The sequence below is a fragment of the Ascaphus truei genome, chromosome 5 (assembly GCF_040206685.1).
Source record: "Ascaphus truei isolate aAscTru1 chromosome 5, aAscTru1.hap1, whole genome shotgun sequence".
Classification (NCBI taxonomy): domain Eukaryota; kingdom Metazoa; phylum Chordata; class Amphibia; order Anura; family Ascaphidae; genus Ascaphus; species Ascaphus truei.
The window spans coordinates 272,897,824-272,923,380 of record NC_134487.1 but is presented as its reverse complement, the minus strand read 5'-3'; the positions used below and the strand labels follow the sequence as shown (position 1 = coordinate 272,923,380).

Genomic DNA, 25,557 nt, shown 5'->3' with positions numbered 1-25,557 from the left:
CCTCCACCGTATTGCAAATAGCAAATGGCTTTCAGGCAAAAAGTGACACGCTGTGCTCATTTGCATGTAATTTCCCAGAATACCTTGCTGCAGTGGAAGCACTTTATGCTAGGTGATAATGGTGAAGGGCAGGGTTAGAGACCTGTCTAAGACATGTGAATGTCCTCACTAGTTATATATATGTATATATATATATATATATATATATATATATATATATATCAAATGGAAATATTACTATATGCTCATTTGCATGTCTTAGACAGGTCTGCAACCCCGCCTTTCACCATTATCACCCAGCACACAGCACTTCCACTGCAGCAAGGGATTCTGGGAAATGACATGCAAATGCGCGCACACTGCCACCTTTTGCTTCAAAACCATAAACATATGTTATATTAATATTAGTTTAGGGGAAAAGAAACACCAGTATTTTTGGGAGACTTGTTTTACAGTCCCTGCTGGAAGCTTGTCATGAATAAGGTTGAGGTTCTATGTGAATGCTCACACTCTACCCCTAGAGTGTATGTTGCAGGCTGAATACATTGAACCGAACACAACTAACCCAATGCCTAATTCTGCAGTAACACCTATTGAGTTTCATATATATATATATATATATATATATAAAAAAATATATATATATATATATATATATATATATATATATATATATATATATATATATATATATATATATATATATATATATATATATATATATATATATATATATATATATATACACATACATACTGCCAGTATCCTGAATAGAGTGCTATTACCTATCTGAGTTCATCATACAAGGACATCCACGTATGGTTTATTGGACTCTTATTTGACATTTACACTGATTTTTCCCATTAAGTGCCCATCATTTTTTATTCATTTTCAATATATTTGTAGTCACTAGCAATATATTGGTATTTTATTATTTAGGATTTTATTTATATGTGTTGATCAATCATGTTATAGTTGATATATAATTTCCCTGTGTATTCATTTGTTGGTGGCACATATATAGGGGCTTATATCATATCTATATATAGTTGCAGTTTTGGATACCAAAGGTGCAGTCTTTTTGTTTGTGTATATATATATATATATATATATATATATATATATATATATATATATATACACACACACACACACACAGTTGTGTGAAAAAGAAAGTACACCCTCTTTGAATTCCATGGTTTTACATATCAGGACATAACAATCATCCTTAGCAGGTCTTAAAGGATCCTATCAAGGTCTTAGCAAGTTCCTTAGCAGGTCTTAAAATTAGGTAAATACAACCTCAGATGAACAACAACACATGACATATGTCATAATTTATTTAACAAAAATAAAGCCAAAATGGAGAAGCTATGTGTGAAAAACTAAGTACACCCTTACTGCTTCCATAGGAATTAAGATGCTAAGTAGCAGACAGGTGCTGCTAATCAAATGCCCTTGATTAATTGATCATCAGCAAGTGTGACCACCTCTATAAAAGCTGAAGTTTTAGCAGTTTGCTGGTCTGGAGCATTCAGGTGTGTGTTAACACAATGCCAAGGAGGAAAGACATCCACAATGATCTTAGAGAAGCAATTGTTGCTGCCCATCAATCTGGGAAGGGTTATAAGACCATTTCCAAACAATTTAAAGTCCATCATTCTACAGTGAGAAAGATTATTCAAAAGTGGAAAACATTCAACAGACAGTTGCCAATCTTCCCAGGAGTGGACGTCACAGCAAATTCACCCCAAGGTCAGCCCGTGCAATGCTCAGAGATATTGCAAAAAACCCAAGAGTTACATCTCAGACTCTACAGGCCTCAGTTAGCATGTTAAATGTTAAAGTTCATGACAGTACAATTAGAAAAAGACTGCACATGTATTGTTTGTTTGGAAGGGTTGCCAGGAGAAAGCCTCTTCTCTCTAAAAAGAACATGGCAGCATGGCTTAGGTTTGCAAAGTTGCATCTGAACAAACCACAAGACTTCTGGAACAATGTCCTTTGGACAGACGAGACCAAAGTGGAGATGTTTGGCCATAATGCATAGCGCCACGTTTGACAAAAACCAAACACAGCATATCAGCCCAAACACCACATACCAACTGTCAAGCACGGTGGTGGAGGGGTGATGATTTGGGCTTGTTTTACAGCCACAGGACCTGGGAACCTTGCAGTTATTGAGTCCACAATGAACTCCTCTGTATACCAAAGTATTTTAGAGTCAAATGTGAGGCCATCTGTCCGACAGCTAAAGTTTGGCCGAAATTGGGTCATGCAACAGGACAATGATCCCAAGCACACCAGCAAATCTACAACAGAATGGCTAAAAAAGAAAAAGAATCAAGGTGTTGCAATGGCCCAGTCAAAGTCCAGACCTCAACCCAATTGAAATGCTGTGACTGGACCTTAAGAGAGCTGTGCATAAACAAATGCCCACAAACCTCAATGAACTGAAGCAACATTGTAAGGAAGAGTGGGCCAAAATTCCTCCACAACGATGTGAGAGACTGATAAAGTCATACAGAAAACGATTACTTCAAGTTATTGCTGCTAAAGGTGGTTCTACAAGCTATTGAATCATAAGGTATACTTAGTTTTTCACACATGGCTTCTCCAATTTGGCTTTATTTTTATTAAATAAATCATGATACGGTGTAATATGTCATGTTTGTTGTTCATCTGAGGTTGTATTTACCTAATTTTAAGACCTGCTAAGGAACAGATGATTGTTATTATGTCCTGATATGTAAAACCATAGAATTCAAAGAGGGTGTACTTTCTTTTTCACACAACTGTATATATATATATATATATATATATATATATATATATATATATATATATATATATAAATCGTCTACAGTTTGTAGCCCCAATCTGTACCATCACAAGTCTGTTTGTGACTGGGAAATGTAAAGATGGCCTCCCCCAGAGCTACTACTGTCGTTCTTTGGAGTCTTTGTTTTACATTTATATTTCCAATGATTGTATAACAAAATATCTCCAAAATGAATAAAAGGGACAATAGAATTAGTGTATGGGAAAGAACCACTCATTAGCCGAACTATGCCATATGTGCTTTAGGTAAGCAGAGCTCTCTCTCGTCACATGTTGGTTACCATATATAGATTTGTTTTCTGCAACGAAAATGTGACTGTATGGGAAAGTACCACTCATCAGCTTAAGTGTGCCATGACATGTGCTTTAGGTGATCGGAGCTCTCTCTGTCACATGTTTGCCATATATACAGTTGTTTACTACAGAGAAAGATTACGTTTGTATTTTTTGCTACAACACTAGCACTGATTGGAGGAAGCCTAACAAAATATGCTATAAATAAGAGCCTAGGCTGGGATAGTGCCAGAAGCTTCTCCATGGACTGTGCAGGTGCTCTGGCCAGGGTTTCCCCTTGTTCTCTTGGGATCAGACTAGACTGATTGGGACTTCCCAGGGGGTTTGGAGCTTTTTCCTGTTGTATGCTGTTTAACTGTGCAAGCTGTAACTGAGAACATAACCAAAGATAAGTAAAAACCCTTTTTGACTACATTTCTAAGACTGTTTACTGACTCAGAGTGTGCAAGTTATTGTCTGAATCCAGAATCTTTGCATTACAACGAGTAACTTATGGCTTTGGAAAACAATGACTCATTCCCAGCATCAGGGGAGTCTTACTTATTAAAACAGAACTGTGCTATTTTGGTCTAGAACTCCAGTTTCTCACCATATTTAGCTATTGCACCTAGACAGCTATGGTACATTCATATCATATGTTTGAATAATGTATTTGTTACCAGACTGGTACTTGATCAACCAACAGTGTCCATCATTACTGTAAACGTGAGGATGTGACAGGAAGACTATAAAAAACCCCTGTATGTTATGCCTTTTGTTTTTCAGCTGGTAACCTGACTGCCAATGACGACTCATCATTCTAGCTCCTTTCTTGACCTTCAATAAACTTGAAGTCTGTACTAAGCAATGCTCAACAGGTACATAAGGAAAGCAGGTGTCACCCAAGCATAGAGACATTATATACACACAAATAGTGTGAAATCACCATAACATGACAACCACAAAGACAGCTCTGCACATACTTCCACACAAAGAGCAAACATATGTCTTAATCTGGACCTCTGTCTGGAGGGGCCAGGTTGGACACTGGAAAAAGAACAGCCATGTCCTGTGTCAGGGAAGCATTTCTAAGCCCCGGAGGGAGAGAGGCCTCTATCTCACTCAGTTCCACCTGCCTCCCTCCTTAGCATCACATCATGGACTCCTCCTCTATCTCTCTGTCCACCTCAATGGCTGTATTTTCATAGCTTGTGATTCCGCCGTATTTTCGCATGTGGACCATCAAGGGTTTGGGAGACTGGCTGCCTGCTAAGGTGTTCACATACAAGCCCGTCCTATTTTCTTCCAGGGATGGACCCCAGTCCATGGCTGGTCGACTGGCTTGCCGGATTCTCTGTGGGGAGTTGGATGGAGAGTTAAAAGAAAGAACAGGGTATAACAATCCATGCTGCTCATATATTTTTAATATAACCTGAACCTTAAATGTATCCCAGAGTCAATTCATGGCCCCCCTGACCTTCATCACCCTTAACGGTTCCTGAGAGATTAGTAATTTTCCCTGGGTAAGAGATAATGTTGCTGCTTTCTATTTATGACCCAAAGGCCATATCTATATATTTTTTTTGTCAGAAACTGGCACACAAAAAAAATAAAATAACAATATCTTAGGACTCTGGGGGGATCCCCATAGGTTAGAAGACAGTGGAACCCGGCAAACATGGTACAGGCATGGAGCAAAAACACTGCACTAAATATATCTAAGGGAAAAATTCAATTGACATGAACAGAATCTTTGTCTTTGAAACCTCTGGTGCAATTGTTTGGCCCCACAAGGGGACCACTTTTGCCTTGATATATGTACCTCTTAGAGGTGAAGGTTGCTGATGCATACCTCACCAGTACCTTAAATCCTGGGCCCTCATTGACAAAGCTGTGCTATGCCAATGAAAATATCTCCTGGTACCCGAAAACCGCCTAATTAGTTAGTAATTATGGCACTTTCTGTCTATGAGTCACTTTATCTGTGCTTTGTGTTTTGTTGGTCGCTGGTTGTTTTTTTCAGACAGATCAGCCCGTGCCATGCATACTGCACCGACACACTTTATTCGAGCAAATACCCAGTATGTACCTGGCAGATACCTGGAATGCGCCGTTCCTCACCTCTGACAAGCCCCGTTGCATTTGCCTTCCCAGCCTGGGTTCATGCCTGGCTGACGGGCGGCTGATCTGTTAAATGATAATGATTAGGATTTAATAGGCTGCAATGCTTCGCGTGTCTACCAGATGGCATAAATTCATGAATTGTAATGCAGTATATATATATGTACTGTGCAGTATTGCAGCCAGCGGGAATAAAATGCTTCAATCCCTGCTGGAAAATAACTCAATGCACTCGGGCAGAAAACAGTCACAAACCTCAATACACCCGGGTATAACCGAATTCTTGGGACTAGCCGAGCTCGAATAAAGTGTGTCGCCAGTGTAGAAATCTAGTGCCTGGCTTCCGATAAGAATGCCAAGATCTGGGCATTCTCCCTCTCTCTGCTTTGTTTTCCCACAGCAGCTCGTTAAAATAGGCCGCGCCAATGCACAGGCTCATTAGGCTCACTTACGGCTAAGACTCCTGAACATGCTATTAAACATCCCGCTGCATTTATCCATTATCCCATTGAAATGAACATTCCCTTCCCACTGAGACCCATGTGTGGAGCAGCTGAATGCTGCAAGAAGCCAGTGGTAGCCGTACGTTTTCTAACAGGGAGATGCTAAGAAACGTGCCTATAAAGTGGAATAGGGAGCTGGTATAGCCAATGGAACACTAAACAAGAGCAAGAAAAACCAGTTGTGGGCACTCAGCCACCTTGCTGGATGATATGTGAAATTAGATTAATAAACTATTTACAAAAATCAAAATATAAAATAATGGGTATTAAAATCGAACAATGACGCGGAAATGATCCTATAGTACTGAGGTAGGTTCTGGGATCAGGCAAGTGTGTGTAGGAGATAAGGAAAGACGTATAAACCTAACTCCTTGTTTGATTTAAATACGCATTATTTTATATTTTGATTTTTTGTCAATAAAGTTTATCAATCTAATTTCACATATCTTCCAGCAAGGTGGCTGAGTGCCCACAACTGGGTTTTCTTTCTCTTGTTTAGTGTATGTAGCCAGGACTGGTTCTTGGCTACCCGTCTGCCCTCCCTGACAGTTAGCCCTGGTAAGAGCAGGCCTGCCAGTATCTATTATGGGTTTTCCCCACTCCCAGCAGTGCCCTTGAGTGACAAGGGAGGAGGTGGAACCAGGCCTGGGTACACCCAATCCTGGGACAGACCTGGTGCCCTCCTTCTGGCTGTACTTAAGGGGAGTGCCGCCCAAATTTAGTCAGTGCCTCTCCCCACTTGAGAGAGGCAGGTCACACACAGGTTGCCTGAACAATGGTCTTCCCTGTTCCTCTTCCCCACGGGGGAGAGTGAGTGTGCACCTTTTCCCTGATCGAAGATCTGGGAAGAGCAAGGACTGCTGCGGGGGCCCTTGACCCGTAGTGCAGGTCCTCGGACCATCCTACAGCTGGATACCACACCAGAGACTGCATAGGGCAGAGGCCTGCTGTGACTGCATTAAGCTGGACAGAATAAACTGTTCCAGTTATTATACCTCCTGCCTGGTGTGTGATCTTACTGGGGGGAGAGGTAACCGTTTCTATGGTAGGCGATCACCTCCATACATCTGGAGCCTGTGGCAGATGGAGGCACTGCACTGCTAGAGATCTATGTCAGGTAGGTACACCAGAAGCTTGTCCTGTGTCCCCACAACCATCAGTGGACGACTCAGCCCTCCTGCTTACCAAAAGGTAGCATGCACCACACACGCTGTAATGGCAGAATCTCCCATCGGGTGGGGGAAACACTGTTACATGTATATCGTTAACCTAACCCAGAGGAGCACCACCACAACCCACACATTAGTTGGAGCTGAAGCCGGGGTACTCATTCTAGTATACCCATATCCAATGGAACTTTAGGATTTAAGAAATAGAGGTCATCACTGAGTTTATGGCAGCTATATGGTTATGGAATAAATAGGCAAGAGGGTTTGTCTGTGCAAATAACAATTACCATGCTTAGTGGCTTGAACATTTGGTAGACACATTTAAGTCCCTATTTAATATGCTGTGAAGCTGGATTTCCTATGCTGGAGTACATTTTAGTCCTACTCATTTGAACCAAGCTAAACTCTGCTACAGCACAGGGAAGGGGACTTCACAGCATGTTGCTTACGAGCCTTTCCATGTGTGGCTCACTAACTCAGCCGTACTCAATTCAGTTGTTCAATCATTTCACAGGCTGGGTTGCTCAAAGGGTGGGTAGCACAGTACTGACATTTGTTACCTCCATGTCTCAGGAAAGGCACACACGGCTGGCAGTATTTGGAGCTAAGCATGAGCATTTTGTGCACTGAAAAAAAGAGCGATCAAGTAATGACTCAAAATCCAAAGAATAGTGAGCTACTGGTGTCGTGTTTTCAAAATATGAGATTAGCGAAATCTACAGCGTCTCTGAAGATGTGAAGGCTTTACACGTCTGTGCTTCCCTCTCTGTCTCTCTCTCTCTCTTCGGTGGAGGAGGTGCGGGAGCTATTCACACTGCAAGTCATCCTTCTATATGATTCATAAAAAGCAGCACAGTGGCAGAAGGCTCGCAACATGTGTGGCTACCATAGCAACAGAGAACATGGACCAGCATGTACAAATGCAATGTGATCCCTCCACAGGGAATGGAGATACTTTATATATAAAAGGTGTCGGGAGGTGTAAACATGCTGCATTGTAAACCTTACCCCAAAACACGCACATACATACTACCGGAGACTCAGACACACAAATAACAGGTGCATTACAGGTAGTGGCAGTGGTAGCCTTCTCCATTACACATGCACACAGAATACTGATGAAAAAGTGAGGGTACATTGCAGGGAACAGCAACGAAATCTTCTCCCACCACACACTGCCATGTCCTTTATTTACACAATATTATCATTGCAAGCTGCATACATGCCACGTTTTATTTACCTACTGTCACAACTTTGATTTATACAAAGAATGTAGGTGAGCTGGGGCAGGGTCTGCACTGTCCTGAATACCCTACTTTTATACGCAGGGCAAAACGGTACACACTGCAACACCTTCCCCTCCTACCTAAGCCTACACAGAACCCTTTATTTATACATAGACGACAAACCCAACAACCTTTAACTGCATGCATTGTGTTTCATTTAGGACCTTGTTTCTTAGGTTCTCACCTCCCACAGGGTCCCTTCTTCCTTGAGCACTGCAACCAGCATCCCAATTGGAATCATCAGGCAGGAGAGGAGTCCCATGAGGATTCCCAATGCCTCTGACCAGAGGGGGAATTGATAGCTTCCATACTTTGAAGGCTGATATTTAAGTATACTGTAACCCAAGAGGCCCTGAGGAGACACAAGGGGCGGTGATGGTAAGAAGACAGTTTCTAGCTATCAAAGTTCAAATAGGATTCTCCAACATACACACAAAACAAACAGAAGTTAAAGGAGCAGTTAGACCGGTTTGTTTTTTTGGGGGGAAGCAGGGGGTCTCCGGAACTGAACCGTGTTTATATCAGTTCCGGAGACACCCTGGATCCTGAGATACTTACTGGTCAAGGTGCCACCTGTAGCATCCCTTCTTGGGGAAACAAAGTGGTATTTACATCTCAAGTGTTACCAGGCCAATAGGAATCCACGCCATCATCCGTTGTGACTTTCCATTGGCACACGTGACGCTGGCATTTAAACAAGCAGGAAGTAAACCGCACACCTTCCCGGGTATGTAACTCGGAACTAGGGGATCGTCGGAGCTGAAATAAACGCGGTTCCGCAACAGAGACTCCCTGCTTCCTACCTATATTTAAAAAAAGGGGGCGTGCAACGGGGACAACTCCTTTACGTGCGCATTATATTGTGTTTATCGCAGGTCAACGTGATAGAAAACGGGCAACGTTTCTATGGTTTAAGTCCCTTCCACAGTTGTAGCAGCCAAGATCAATAAAATCTTTAGTTGAACACTTTCAACACAGAAAGGGTCAAATGCAACACAGCAGCAGAGTAACCAGGTAACTCACACACTGCCCTTATACCCGATGAAGGACCCAGAGAGGTTTGAAAGCATGTAACATATAGACTACTTGTTGGTCCTATAATAGATATCATACCACCTACTCCCTCTCACTCCTTTGTTACTACACTGCCCTTCTGAATTCTGTACTTATGTACAGGACAAGGAGACAGGCTCTGCAATACTACTTATACTCAGTGGTCAAAGTGGTTTGAGAAAAAGTAGTGGTGCCGTCATGGCCTCTGACAGGGGTGGGGAGAGCCGCGACTGCTGCGACTGTGGGGTGGCCCAGCTGGCTGGCACTGGAAGTTGGGGCCGGCCACATCTGGCTGCTGGGCCCCAGTTTCCCTGACCTCCCCCCCCCCCGCCCCTGCAGTGGGCCCGCTCTCTCTCCTTCCGTGCAGTGGGTCTGCCCACCGATATAACCTCCGCCCCCCATGCAATGAAAATTGGGCTCAACCTCCAAATGGTGTGTGTGTTATAGTAGGTGTTATTGTGTTTGTGGGGGGTTGTGTTATGGAAGGGGGGGGGTATTGTGTTATGGAAGGGAGTGTTATTGTGTTATGGGGAGTTTTTTTGTTGGCGGAGGGCGAAATTGAGAGGGGGAGATAGGTGGAGGTGAGAGGGAGAGAGTGGTGGGGGAGAGAGATGGGGTGAACAAGGGAGAGAGAGGTGGGGGCAAGAGAGGGGGTGTGAGGTGGGGGCGAGAGAAGGAAAGAGGTGGGGGCGTGAGAGGGAGAGAGAGGTGGGAGCATGAGAGGGAGAGAGGGAGAGGGGTGGGGGAGGAAGAGAGGGGCAAGATAGGGAGAGAGAGGTGGGGGCAAGAGAGGTGAGGCCATGAGAGGTTAAGGGTGAGAGAGTGAGAGAGAGGTGGGGGCGAGAGAAGGAAAGAGAGGTGAGGGCGTGAAAGGGAGAGAGGTGGGGCGAGTGAACGAAAGAGATGGGGGCGTGAGAGTGTGAGAGGGAGAGAGGTGGGGGTGAGAGGGAAAGTGGTGGCGGAGAAAGAGAGGGGCAAGATAGGGAGAGAGAGGTGGGGGCAAGAAAGGGGGAGACATGTGAGGTTGTGAGAGGTTAACCGTGAGGGAGTGAGAGAGAGGTGGGAACAAGAGAGGAAGGAGGCGGGGGCATGAGAGGGATAGAGAGAGAGGTGGGGGCGTGAGAGGTGTGCAGGAGAGGTGGGGGGAGAGAGAGGTGGGGGCATGAGAGGTGTGCAGGAGAGAGAAGGGGCAGGAGAGGTGGGGGGAGAGAGAGAGGTAGGGGAAAGGGATGGGGATGTGAGGGATGGGGGTCTCACAAGGCCAGTAAAAAAAACTCCTGGGCCCCGGGAAAGCTGTCTGCTGACCTGGGAACTGTACCTGGCAAAAATAAATCTACCTTATTTAACATTAGGGAAAAACTATTCTGACCATATATTAGAAAAGGTGTATCCAATATTTATGCTCAGAAAGGAGAAAGAGATAGAGACTTCCTACAATAAATCAATTTTTCTTTCAAAACAAAGTGAAATCATTAGCCTGTCAATAAAAAAAAGTAGTGGTTCTGTGGAGTTGTAAATGAAAAAGCAGTGGTACTGCGTACCACTGCGTATCATCCCACTTCAACTACTGGTAATACTGCGCTTTTATGTGGTGCTCCCAGTGCACAATAAATCCCCGCTTTGATAAACACACCACACAATAATTTTTAACACCTGTGGCAAAGGAAAAAAAAAAAGTGACATGACACAGACTATATTTCAGCCGCATGACAGGTCCCTCGGGGTCTGCACCAACCCGCTAGTGTAAAATAGCATTGAGGTGTATTCAAGAAAGCGCAATGGCTCTTTATTGAATAAGCTCAATGGAGCCATCAAAATATGCATGTCTTAATATTGGTTTCCTGGTACAGCACATTGCTCTTATATGGGGGGGGGGGGGGTGTGTTTAAGCAAGCACATGTGTCAGCACCTGGCAATTATTTACAACAACAAAAACTCAATGATATACAGTATTGGTTTCTAAAGAAGACATTGACTTACAATGGAATTTTGTTCTTTGATAACATATGGTGTTTTGAATGGTGTTTATTTTTTTTAATTAATGTAGCGTTGTAGCGTTGTTCTTGCTTCAATTTTGCCTCCGTTTTTGAGCTTTTGATTGGCCACAATGATGGTTATTTAAGACCATTGTGCCCTATAAAAAGACAACAGCAGAAGCCAAGAAACAGAGGTCCCCACAGCCTGGGCTGGATAAATCCCATTCATCACAGTCATATCCATATGCTAGAGCAGTGTTTCCCAACTACAGGCCTCAGGGAACCCCAACAGGTCAGGTCTTAAGGATATCCCTGCACCAGCACAGGTGGCTCAGTCAAAATGACTGAGCCGCTGATTGACCCACCTGTGCTGGAGCAGGGATATCCTTAAGACCTGACCTGTTGGGGTTTCCTGAGGACTGGAGTTGGGAAACACTGTGCTAAAGTGCCTAATTTGGGAGAAAACAGTAAAATAGGCTTCGGTTTTTATACTAATGTACAGTTCCAGAATGATCATATTCATACACGCAGGACAGGTGAAATAAGGGCATTGACCGTTTCAGTGCAAACTTCTCTACCCCACCCACTATTCTTATCAATCAGCTGTTTACCTTACATGCAGAACAAGGACAGAGCGGGTAAAGGAAGCGTGAACCTCCTACGCATACATATATGAATATAAATACACACTGCAAAACCCTATACACAGCACAGGTAACATGAGGTAATGCAACCCCCTCACATTGCCCTGCCAAACACTGATTTATACACAGGAAAAGCACATACAGTGTAACCGGTCCTGTCTCCATTCTATAATACTCTATAGAGAATTACTACTCTGGAATACAGGGATTATGTTAGATGCTGCCCTTTGTTGAGGGATTGCTGCTGCTTTCCTGGCAATTTATGATGTGTAAATGATGCAATTAATCAATTGTCCAAAGCAGAAAGTATTTATAGAGGGCTTCAGCAATGTGTGTATCTGTGCAGAGGAGGGGTGTCTGTAGCCCTATGGGTGCTGCAAGCTGTCACATACACTGTCACAAGGGCTTCCCCCAATAACTCTGCTTCACGCATGCTCCACTCAAAACTCTATCAACGGAATCTTTTCTCTTGGATCCTACCTGCCTCTCCTCCAGTGTCTTTCTTCCAATGAACTCCGCCCCCTCTTTCTCTGTGTAACCCCTCTCTCTCCCTCTATCCTTTACCACTCTAGTTTCTGGAACCATTGTCTCTTTTTTCCCCTCACTGTTTTTTTTCACTACCAGTCAACTCTCTCTTCTTCCTCCATAGGCCGTCTTTCCTTTGCTTCAAAACATTTCAGCTTCATTCAAATGAGTGGAACTGAATGCTTCAAGGATCAGGGGGGCAGGTTGATTCACAGTATATTGTATAGGGGCCTCTGTCTCTCAACTGCCTTTTCCTCCACCTTCTCTCCAACTCATTCTATTCCGTAGAGTGTTTATGAAAATGTCGTCCTTTTCTTTAGGTTAGATTTAAAAAAAATTTGATCCACTTTTAAAAGGGACAATGTTAGGGTCGCCACATTTAAGTTTTTATAATACACAACGCCAAAATCCAGTGTGAAAGTGTGACGTGATAATGAGTGATGGATGATTGGCAGATGCTTCGAGCTGTATAGTATCTCTCACTTGAGCGCTATATTCTTTGGTTTTTATCATCTCTGCTCTTGGCCGGGCGGGGAAAGACGCGCGCTGAAGTGGCGGTGGGAGAAAAAGTAACGCCTATAGGGGTGGGTGTCATGGTATTAGGAGAGGACCAGGCAGTGTCTTGACTTTATTACTTTAATACATTAGTACCAATAAGATATCGGATAAGAGAACTATTACAGTCACGTAGGAATCTATTACGTTTTTATGATTTCATTACAGTAATTTTTAATCAAGGCGCTAAAATATAGGACAATAATGCATCCTGACCGACCTTTCCGGGATAACAGGACACGTCAATGAAATAAGGGGAAATCCCGTGTATATACAGGACGTCTGCCAACCCTGTCACTGACCCTGTGTGACGGTGAAGCGGTAACCAGGCCATCAATAAAGGTATTATTCCTGGCTGGTTACCTCTGACCCATATTTGTGGGTTTAGAGTGTCAGCTCTTGGACCCATTGGTTGTACATGAAATGTATGCGATTGTGCAACAATAAATAATTTATGTGTGTTTAACCTTTCCAGGAGTGCTAACCAGTGGAGATTCTCAGGCTATGAGTTTCAAGGGGGGGGGGGGGGGGTGTTGTATTGCGGTAAAAGTGTTGTTACATTGTGTCTACCCCAGAAATGTATCCGGGAATCAAGTCAGATTCCCTGTGACATATAGGCACAGACGGCCAGTCAAAATCCTCCCTTGAAAACAGTTACGCGATTCACCACCGAGATCCCTGCTTCAGCATAGACCAGAAAGGTAAAGGGGGCATAGGGATGCTCATGTAAGGGGATACTCATTTAATGCCCAGGTCACCCAGAAGCTGTATAGGGCGTGACTCACCACTAAGTTCTCTGCTTCAGCACAACCCAGAAAGGTAAACGGGGCATAGAGATGTGAGGTGTCGCTGAAACAGTCAAGGAGTCCGTAGGATAATGGGGATACCCAGTAAATGCCCAGGTCACCCAGAACCGGTATAGGGGTTCTGGGGATACTCCAATCAGCTACAAGATTGAGAGGGGACTTTTAAAAGTCCAGTCCTAATTGTGGTATAGAGTGTGGGGTACATGGCTAGTAAGAAATAATGTGCAGCTTCTTATTCTATTTCCCATAACCAAAAGACTTAGGATATTGTTAAAGTGTATATTTTAGGGAACATATGCTTGTGCAAAGTATAATGAGCTGAGACTCTCAGACAGTGCCACTATGTCTACTCATACAGTGGGGATCAAAATCCAGAGAGGAATTCTGAGGTGACAAAACTATTTGGACAGGAGGGAAGAAGTCAAGTACCCACGTCCTCAGATCAATGGATGCTCTTTGAATTTCCATTTGGCCCACCAGACTGGCTGGGGCCCATCACCGTGGGTGGCATTGAGGGAATCAAGGGCCAGAAGTGCCAAATTGCACATGCCCCTTGGTTCATTCAGATTTCCAGGCAACCCTGTGCGTCCTACCAGCTTGTCTCTGATTAGCTGCGGGGATTTTTCTCACGCTCCTGATAGGGAGGGGGCAGTAATCTGTAATGAAAGTCAGAGGTATTATAACCCCTTGTGGCCATGAGGTAGTTAGTTCTCCAAAGTGTTTGTTCTCCAGAGTTTCCCAGTTGTAAGTCTCCAGCAAGAAAACGGCTGCTTCAGTGAAAAGCTGCCTGGAATATTTTCTGTCCTGTTTTTGCAACTGTGATCAGGGATAGGATTCCCTGAAGATAGGAGAGTCTAGGTTGTTACCCCAATTTCCAAGTAAATGTGTCTTTTTGCTGTATTTTGAGTGACACTGTGTGTCTGCCTATTTCTGTGAATAAATTTACAATTTATTTAATTAACTTGTTTTGCTCAATGCATGATCCTGGCAAAAAGGTGTAAATGGCCTGGTCATCTCGTGACACCATGCCTCCCCCTAAAAACATTAGGACACATTTAACACCATTTTACAAAATGGACGCAGGTGGTTAAATTACACAGCTAAATCAGCAAGCAATTATTTTCGTTTATACTTGTGTAGCCAAGTAACCTGATGGCTACTATTCTGCCCTTGGGCTGGCAGTAAACCCTGGTACAATCAGGTTGCCAGTAGGCTAGTAGTTGTTATGGGGTTTTCCCCCTTTGAGTAACTGCATTTGAGCGGGTGGCAGTGACATCAGGCCTGGGCATGACCAATCATGAGCCAGACCTGGTGCCCTCCTCCCAGTTGTACTTAAGGGCAATACCACTCTAAATTTAGAAGTCCTTCCCCCACTTGAGCAAGGCAGGACACACATTGGAAAGGTTGAGATTGGGCCTTCTCCAGGCCTCTTCCCCTCGGGGGCGAGTGAGTGTGGACCATACCTCTGCGTCTGTTAGGGAGGTGGGGAAGAGCTAGGATGGCTGCGGGTGCCTTTGGCCTGTAGTGACGGTCCAGGGACCATCATCCAGTGAGACTACATTGGGTAGAACCTGCCTTGTTCCTGTAACTGTACAGAAGTGTAATAAAACCGTTCCTGTTTGCATATACCTCCTGCCTGGTGCGTGACCTTACTGGGGGGGAGGTAATAAGTTCTACCGTGGGAGTTCACCTTCAGTTCCTGGAGCCTAGGGCAGATGAAGGCACTGCACTGCTTAAGAGATATGTGGGGTATGAACCCCAGAAGCCTGTTCCTGTGTCCCCACTACCATCGGCGGACGACTCAGCCCTCTAGTTACCAGCAGGTATCATGCACCACACATGCAGTAATGACCAAATCTCCCACCGTGTGGGGTAAACACCGTTACACTTGTGTACCCATTCATTGTGTTTCACTCTTTTCTGACACTAGCGTTTCTTTGCTTGTTTAAAGTAATGCATAATAAAATCCAGCCACAGCTTGTCCTACCCAACCACTGATCCCTTAGATAGATTCCCTTTGCTTACCAACAGTGTCACCGGTGTTAGAAATGTCCAGCACACCCTGAAGTAGAGACCAGGCTTGAACCCGAGCATCATTTGTATATCTCGGCAAAAATTCTTGATTCCTGGAGAAGCAGAAGCAACACGTGAACAGCAAGAAGCTTTAATGAGTGATAGGGTTAAAGATAAAGGTCACATCATCCATAAGCCACCCAGTGAAAGACCTCCGGCTTTCTTTGATTCTCTTGGTGTATTAGCCATTAACCGGAAGAAGAGAAAATAGCCCTCTGTAGAGCATGACATGGGGGGGAAGAGAGAGAGATCGAGGCCCTGAGGTAACGAATAGAGTTAAAATAATGTGATGGTCAGAGGAGGATGGGGTGGGGGTGTAAGAAGATGAGGGAGGAAGTGCTCACCCTCTTTTTTGCTGCGGGTGGCCAGAAGGATCCTGTCCTTGTTATTTGGTATGTGTTTTCATTGAATTTTTTTATGTTTGTTACATAATATATATAAATATATATATTTTTTTCATATTTATTTATTTAAATTTTTTTTTAAATACAAAAAAATAAAGGAAAGTAGCAAAGAGCTATGGAAATAATTTATATCTACAAAAAAAGAAAGAAAAGAAAATATGTGTGCGGTTTTGTTTATTGTTACAGCTGGTGGTGGGGGTAGTGTTCAGCTTGCACGTGGGAAGGAGGGATCACTGATCCAGTTGGAAATAAGGTGGGGAAGGTGTTGCTGGGCTGTGGTCATTGTACCCCAACTTTGGAGTCTGTGTCTGATGGGTTGGGGGTTGGGTTGTGTTCAGGGGCTGGGGCGGTAACTCAAGACCTCCTGACGTCACAGAACATAATAGAAAGTAGGACACTGAAGGAAGACTAACGTCTGCTTTAAGAATAGGCCAAACAGGGTGGTTATAATAGCAAGAATAAATAGTGACCTTTAATCAGCGGCATGGAAGGGAAGCAATGAGGCACTCAGACTTACCATACACTCGAGAGACCACAAGGCAGAAGGTGATCACTATAGTCAGGAGACCAAATCCAGCACTGTAGTCATCCAGCAGAACCAACCAGTACATTCCACCCTGAGGATGACACATGTTCAAAGCCAGTTAGGGCTTACTAAGTGGTGTCAAGCTGTAAGGCACCTTGGGGCAGATCCACAGAGCTCCGTTAAATCTGGGCTAGTAGTGTGATGCTACCTAAATAAATAACCTGAGTTTAACGGATAGCCACAAAGCTAAATATACTGATTCAGCGGCCATTATTCGAATACATCTCGGCGCCGATTTTGAGTTCTCTGCTGTTCCCCACGCACCATGAACGCACCATGAACGCGGCCAATCGCCCCAGGCACCCGCGCTTATCGCGGATGTTTTGTTTGAATTTCATGGATTCTGTTTCTTCGTTTGCAATAAAATGCATGAATTGTAACGTGTACAGTACTGTGCTACTGTGCTACTGTGTCAAGTTCATGTTTTGAATAGCCAGAACACTAAAATTCATTTTTCGGCACTCGCCACGCTCGCATCTTAGTGCGGGGAGGCTGGAATTCATCCCGCGGTTTCAAATCGGGATTCCGATGTACATGACGCGTGAAGTGTTCGAATAACGGCCGCTACATCAGTATGCAAAAACAATGGCCATTAGTGATCTCATTAACATAGGCTTAACGCCATGTGAAGTTATCTCTCGTGTTAGCTCCAACTAACATGGTCTTACCCAGAGGTAGCGTTACTACCATCAAGACCCTGAATAGGTGTTTAATTAAAGTTAAAAAAAAAAGAGGAGGAGACAGGAGAGGGAAAAAAGCCCTCTGGTTAAATCAAATGATAGTTAAATCATACCCAACTGTGGTCTTACACTTATCCTGACTCTGTAACAGACCTACAGTAGTATTTCAGGGTCTGGATGTAACAGTGAGCTAAGTCACTAATTGGTGCTTTGTGGATCTTCCCATTATCCGTAATTCAAGTGAAGGGACCTTAAGGTGGCTCATGGCTTTGCAATGCTTAGTAGATATGGCCCGTAGTGGCATAGCATATTAATATGGGCATAGCATATTAATAGCTGCACACAAGGGATTATTCATTAAACTGTAATAGTGATGATCGGAACACAGAACCTCCCACTAACTTCAGCAGAAGTTTCTGTGCTGTAGTGCCCGATTGTCCATAGTGCAGTTTAATAAATAAGCACTATAATCTCATAAGTGCAAGCTCTGTGCGAGTTTGTAATACAGTAGGTATAGGGCACTGTGTATTTGTTCCATGATGGGTGTGAGTGATGGAGAATAAAACAACAATGAGTTGACTATAAAGAGATGTAACTTACGGATGTTGTAAGGACCAGCCCCATCAGGAACAAAATAATGCAGATAATAGCAGAGAAAAAAGCCTTCTTCGGTCTCAGGTAGTAGGGAAACTCATCTGTGATGGATGTCACAATAGTCTCCATGAATGCAAACTGCAGGGAAAGTAGTAATCAGGAATAGGAACATACACTGAGATCCCATAACGCAGCGGTGGGCAACTCCAGTCCTCAAGGGCCACCAACAGATCAGGTTTTCAGGATATCCCTGCTTCAGCACAGGTGGCTTAATCAGTAGCTCAGTTATAATGACTGAGCCACTTGTGCTGAAGCAGGGATATCCTGAAAACCTCACCTGTTGGTGATCCTTGAGGACTGGAGTTGCCATCCGCTGCTCTAAAATTTCAGCCATCGCAACAAAAAAACAAAAACCCTCTTACTTGGCTGTCCAAGCCCAGAGTCAGAAGCATGAAGAAGAAGAGGAAGGACCAGAAAGGAGAGAGTGGAAGCATGGTCATAGCCTGTGGATACACAACAAAAGCCAACCCAGGACCTGCAAGAAACACAATAGGTGTAAGGCAGTTGCATGTCTGTCCCCTTGCTATAGAAATCAAACACGATCCCTTCGGATTACGAAATGAATGTCCCAGTGGGAGTAATAAACTGTAGTAAACTATGATTACAGATGCAGCGGCCATTATTTTAACAAATCACGCGGTGTATACCTCGGCATACCCATGTCATGGCGTGGGATTGCTTCCAACCTCCCCGCCTTAAGACGCGAGTGCAGAAAATGGCATTTTAGTGTTGTGGCTTTTAAACACCTGAAATTGACACAGTAGCACAGCACTGTACACATTACAATTCATTCATTTCATTGCATTTAGTTGCACACAATCCATGAAATTCAAACAAAGCAACCGCGATAAACATGTGTGCCTGGGGCGATTGGCCGCGTTCATGCCACGTGGAGTACAGCAGCGCATACGAAAACGGCTCCGTGATTTCTTAAAATAATGGCCGCTGCATCCAATACATTATTTGCGTGTGTTTTTCACCGGAACTCTGTGAGCACAGAATGTGTTTGCCTTCTACACATAGGAGGCACTTTTCACCACTGCTCTTTCCACCACTAAGTAAGCATTAGAGTTAATGTAGCAAACCTGGTTATTTGGTCCAAAATATTTATTACTTCATCTATCTACAATTTGCCCTTATTTTGCCTTTATCATAACAATGACTGCGCAAAAACAAAAGAATAACCAGGATCTCCTTCTAATCCCCATACGCAAATATTAGCTAAATACTCTAAAGTGGATATTCAATAGTGCCAATATAAATCCCCCAGTTTTGGATGTGTGTGTGTAAAATAGTGAATATAGTGCGAAAATTTAAAAAAAAACAAGAACAAATATAAACGTGACAAGAGAATAAAGTTGCATGATAATATTAAATATTGATACAAATGGTATCAATATTTTGGTACCGCGGCTCAAACCCAAGTAAACCATCCCAGCCGTTCTTCTATTCGTTACTTCGCTGGGTATGGGGAGCACAAGATAATAACCAAAAGAAAATAGAAAAGACAACAATAGGATAGATGTAAGAGCTCTGTTCTGTAATTGATGATGAATATAAATTTTGAACTCGCATAGCCCCTAAGGGTCAAAAGCTTGCGAATTTTGGGGGGCAAAATCAGCCCCCCGGACCCCGCTTTCAAACTTATCTCAGCAAAAGTGCAATCACACATAGTTGAACAGTTGCATTTCTTAGGTTGCGCTTATAGTAGGTGCGCACGCGCAACGGAGCGCATGGCGTCGCACGTGCCTGCCGCTCGAGCGATCTCTGCACTGTGATCCGAGGCGACGGGGAGGCGTGGCCGTGACGTCACGAGGCTGGTTCGCCCTCATTGGCTGAACCGCTCACGTGACCTGGCTGTTCAATCAAATTTTTCGCGCACGCCCTCGCGATCACTATGGCCGGCTCTTTAGAGCTGCTGCGCTTTGTTGTTGCCGCACGCTCGCTCTCACCATGGCGCGTACTATGGACGTAGCCTTAGGGCCTCTGAATGGGGGAAGTGCTTGTCCAATCAGGTGTTTTCTTTACCCTTATCCCACCCTGTCCTTATCAGAGAGCCAATAAAATTAGGGGTGGGGGCACTTGCTAAACACACAGTGACATTGCATAAAAGGGAGCAGCCAGGGGATATTAAACCTTTCCCAATTCTTAACTTTAAAAAATAGATGTAAAATACTTTTTAGGTGTCAGATTTGGGTAAGAAGATGTCTATTACCCAGATGAGACGCCTTACACATGTCACTGGAATTAGTTCACTCTGATCCTAGGAGGGACTGCCCCTTTAATGTCCTGTGACAATGTCACTCCAGGTCAGTGAAACCTCTGAACTCAATTCAAATGAATAGAGTTCAGAGGCTTCACTCATCTGGAGCTTACTGAATAAGGCTTAGGAGCTAAATCAATACGATCCAAAAGCAGCGATTGGTTGGAAAACCCCATTGACTTCAGATTATATTGACTTAGCTGCTTAGTGCAGGGGTTCTCAACTCCAGTCTGCAAGACACCTCAACAGTCCCCTCTGCAGTCTGCAAGACCCCTCAACAGGTCAGGTTTGCAGGATATCCCTGCTTCAGCACAGGTAGCTCAATCAGTGGCGCAGTCAAAGACTGAGCCTCTGATTGAGCCACCTGTGCTGAAGCAGGGACTGATTGAGCCACCTGTGCTGAAGCTGGGATATCCTGAAAACCTGACCAGTTGGGGGGTTTTGAGGACTGGAGTTGAGAACCCCTGCACTAGAGATAAGTGCCTTGTAAGGGCTTGAAAACAATTAGAATCCCAGCGTCATCACCTTGTGAAGTCATTTTACCTCCATCAGGAATCAAAGAATAGATTGCAAGACTTTAGGAGCAGTGCTGCAAAATGTTAGCTACATTATCTCTGCACATTGAAGTGTGTGTGTACTCAAAATGCAGTATATATTATATACTGACTGATCTGGGATACTTCCCAGTGCCCTGTCCCCATCTGAGTCTAAATGTGAAAGCTAAAGAAACTTAAAAGAGCATATGCGCAACCCAACCCCTCCCAGTGGGTCACTGGAGTTGAACCCCATTAATTTCAGCTCTGCAGACCCCCAACTTCCCGAGATACATACCTCTATCGGGGGTGCCAGTAGCAGCTCTGCAGGTTTAAATGTCCCGTCACGCGGGCCAATATGAAGCCGCAAGCGATGATGTTGTGGCTTCCTATTGGTCCGCATGACACAGGAGCTTTAAAGCCGCCATTTCTGTAGCCCCATATAGCTCAGCCAGAGCTGCTACTGGCACCTCCTATGGAGGTAAGTATCTCTCGAAGCAGGGGGTCCCAGAGCTGAAATGAATGCGGTTCAGCTCCGGAAACAACCTGCTTCAATCCTATACAAAAAAAAAAAAAAACTCAAAACAGGAGGGCAGCTTTAAAGATAACAGACAGAGAAGGTGTTACTGGAATGAGTCATTTCACACCATTGATTGCTGTCGCACTATACAGTTAGTGCTGCATTGCCTGAAATAAGGTCTGCTGTCTTGAAACCTATTGCTGCTGTATGCCACACAAGTCCCTCTGCAAATCACAATGACGTGTGTATGACGTTATAACAAAAAAAAACAATGCCTTCACAGGAACATGAATTCAATAATGTGTGATAATTTAGCTCTAAAAAATATCCGTAAATATGTTAATCTGGAGTTATGGTTCTTTTCTTTTTTTTTATTACAAACAGTTTTATTGGGGTTTTCATCATAAAAGAAAACAACACAAAAACAAAGATACACAGATGTACATCATCCAATAAATACATACAAGTATACAGATCGAATATTTAGAATAAACTCCCACTGGTATGACTTTGTCCTGTGCTGTAATGGATCACCCAATACAAAGGGATGTAACAAGGGAGGTGTCACGGGGGCGGGAGGTGTCTAGAAAATGGCTGCGCGGCGGCAAATGACGCCTCTTTGCCATGACGCTACGAGACAGCATGACGTCACAGGGTGTCACGTTGCCATGGCATCATTTGACGCCGCGCAGCCATTTACACGGGAGTTGACAGGGGAGACACGGAAAATGCAAGAGAAGGCCGCGAGACGCCACACCATGCCGCCGCCCCCCACCACCGGTAAGCACTCGACAGCAGGAGGGGGGGTTACATTTTTTTTGGGAGGTGGGGCGAGTGACTTTTTTTTCGGGCGAGCGACATTTTTTTACAATTTGTCGAGCCCTGTATATATTATATTAACCTATTTGCTGATAAGCAATGCTTTGCTGCCTCACCTTGCAGTGCTTATTGTTAGTTTCACTTGAAAAATACCTTGTTGTTTTTATTGGGAAAATCTACTATTTTGACCAAAATGACTTGCTGTCACTGCAGTGATCATGGAGACTCATGTAGCCATGTAGGACATTAAATACAGCAAAAGGAAGTGGAATTAACTGAAAGGAATCGCGGAGGTTGCCAAATATTCAGGCAGTGATCCCAGCAGAATCAGACCTCAGTAGAAAGGAACCATCTGGCTTTCTGAATGTGTACATCAACAGATATCCCGTGTGGGATGCAGACAGTTACAGCACTAAAAGCTGATACTGTTAGATCAATGCCTTAAAGAGGCAATGCAAGCTGGGGGTTTTTCTTCATTATTTTCATTTTTCAATACAGGAAAGAAGCAGCTCTGGGGACCCCCTACTTCCGGAGATATGGACCTCCAAATGGAGTGCCGGTAGCCAGGGCCGGCAACAGAAATCGTGGGGCCCGGGACAAACATTTTAAGCATGGCACCCCCGTGTCGGCGGTGTTGCCCGCCGCCTCCCCTCCCCATTTCACACTACACAAGCCCCCTCTCTTCCCCCCCCCTTCCCATGTATTTCTTTCCCTTCCGTCTCACTCCATCTCACTATCCCGCCTCGCATGTATTTCTCTCCCCTGCTTCTCACTCTTACTCCCTTTTCCTCACTCACCCCCTCTCCTCTCCTTCCGTCAAATACTCCACGCTCACTCATTCCGTCCCCCCTCCCACAAGATATATACCAAAAAACTTCCCACTCCCCAATGCACAAAACTTCCCACCCCCAAATACATTTAAAAAAAATCCCCACCCCCCCCCCCAAGTATATACAACCTCCCCCTCAAATGCATACAAAACAGTGCTGCGTGGTCACAGCAGTTGCCACCGGCCCCGCTGCAGGCACCTGCGCTGCGCCCCGATGCTGCACCCGCATTTCTACCATGGTTTTATATATATATATATATATATATTGTTTTATATATATATATATATATATATATATATATATATTCAAAAAATAAATAGATGATACCGTTCTGTGGCTAACGAAATGCTTTTATTTGTGCGAGCTTTCGAGATACACTGATCTCTTCTTCCGGCGATGTTACAATGAATGAAGCATGGGTATACTTAAAAACAGTGTCTCTTGGAATGTTATCTGTGCTGGTCCTTCCCCCGGTGTGGATGTGTTTTATGGCTAGAGGTGTCAAAGGGTTACAGAAAGCAAGTGAAGAAAGAGTTTGTATGTGTATCAGTGTGAATAAAAATGAATGGAGAGCCCACAGTATATACAGTGCTTTACACAAGGTCTACATGGCCTAAACAGAGATTGAAATTTTATGAGTCATTACTGACACTAGCGAACTCTCTTCCCATGAGCGCTAAAGGCCATGTCTGTACATACTGTGCTATATGTATGCACACACAGCTGTCTCTCACACATACTAATACTCCTTATTTTTCCATCCCTATACACCAATAGGGACCACATAGTATCCACACACACTTTTAGTTGTGCTACAAACTCTCACATTTCCACACCCACCCACACCATTTATATCCACTCTCACTCCACACACACCTTGTGTAAAGCACTGTATATACTGTGGGCTCTCCATTCATTTTTATTCACACTGATACACATACACACTCTTTCTTCACTTGCTTTCAGTAACCCTTTGACACCTCTAGCCATAAAACACATCCACACCGGGGGAAGGACCAGCACAGATAACATTCCAAGAGACAATGTTTTTAAGTATACCCTTGCTTCATTCATTGTAACATCGCCGGAAGAAGAGATCAGTGTATCTCGAAAGCTCGCACAAATAAAAGCATTTCGTTAGCCACAGAACGGTATCATCTATTTATTTTTTGATTATTGAAGCTCGGCTAACACGGTACACATATTTATGGTGAAGAGTACCTACCAAACTCTGATATATGCTTTGTTCTGTCCCCTGTATGGGTTTTTCCTTTGCCCTATGGCTGCGGTTACTGTTCAGTATTTGTTTGTGTTACTGTGTAACTTCTCGTTGGCTCCTCAGCCTGTTGCCTAGCAACCCCTTCTTCTGGTCCCTCTGATTTGGCATAATCCAGGGAATCCCTCACACCCGGTTTCGCCCTGCCTTATTTCCTGCTTGTATGGTTTGTGGTTATTCCCTCACTGCTCTCCCCTTATTCTGCTAACCCCAAGTCCCCTTTTGCTTTCTGTTTGTACTTCAATAAAGTTTTCAGAAACTCAAGAAGGATTCTGCGTGCTGGAAAAGGAGACGAGTTTAGCTGCCTGTTTCTACTAATTAAGCCAGGGGTGCGCAAATTTTCCGACGTCACATCTCCATGGTAATGGGCGTCATTTGATGCTGCGTTGCCATGGAGACGCGTGGACTGAAGCCGGCAAGTAAATTTACAGAGGCCTTGCGCTCTCAGCACCGGGGCCTCTGTAACCACAGCGCCCCTCCAATAAAGTCTCGCGCCCCCCAGTTTACGCACTGCAGCATTAAGCCACAGTGAGCTTGGGACAGAACATGCATATAGATGCTCAAACAAGTATTTGGTTTCTTTTTTTTGTGTCAAATGTAAAGTTTGCTATTTTTAAGCTCTGCTTAGTTTTAGACAGGAAAGTTTATGCCGAGGTAGAGGCTGGCACACATTTTTGATCTTGGAAAAGTAAAACAAATGATGCAGTTTCAGACCCATCCATTATAATATGGTCAAGTAACTCCTCTAATCTCTCTATAACTCTTCCCCAGATTACTCCCACACAGATGAAACTAAGAGTCAAAGTTTGGGTGACCAGATTTTCAAAATGAAAAACCGGAACACATTAAAAAATTATTTATAAAACAAATTACATCACGTGACGCACCCCATTGCCATGACAACGAGACACTGACGTCAGGTGGTGACATGTTGCCATGACAATGTGGCATCACGTGATGCCTCGACGCCATAATACATCCCGTTATCATGTCAACTTGATGCCGCGTGACATCATGGAGTGTCTCGCTGTTATGGCAATGTGCATTACGTGACGTCGCGCAGCCATGTTGATGGAATTTGGAGGGTAGGATACAGCCACACACAGTGACACACACACACACACGCAGTGACACACACACACACACACACACACACACAGTGACACA

General features: G+C 44.1%; 1 protein-coding gene across 1 annotated transcript in view; it reads right to left on the bottom strand.

Annotated features, from left to right (window-relative positions):
* Positions 1-2,844: 2,844 nt before the first annotated feature.
* The window catches only part of SLC6A7 (solute carrier family 6 member 7), a 47,263-nt gene continuing 24,550 nt past the window's right edge, over positions 2,845-25,557 (bottom strand). Inside the window, exons 9-14 of the mRNA XM_075602072.1 lie at positions 18,512-18,624; positions 18,096-18,227; positions 16,747-16,846; positions 15,778-15,878; positions 8,378-8,545; positions 2,845-4,468 (exon numbers count right to left, since the gene is read on the bottom strand). Of these exons, the coding sequence (XP_075458187.1) occupies positions 4,265-4,468; positions 8,378-8,545; positions 15,778-15,878; positions 16,747-16,846; positions 18,096-18,227; positions 18,512-18,624 (818 nt within the window). The 3' untranslated portion in view covers positions 2,845-4,264. The remainder of the gene's footprint in view (positions 4,469-8,377; positions 8,546-15,777; positions 15,879-16,746; positions 16,847-18,095; positions 18,228-18,511; positions 18,625-25,557) is intronic.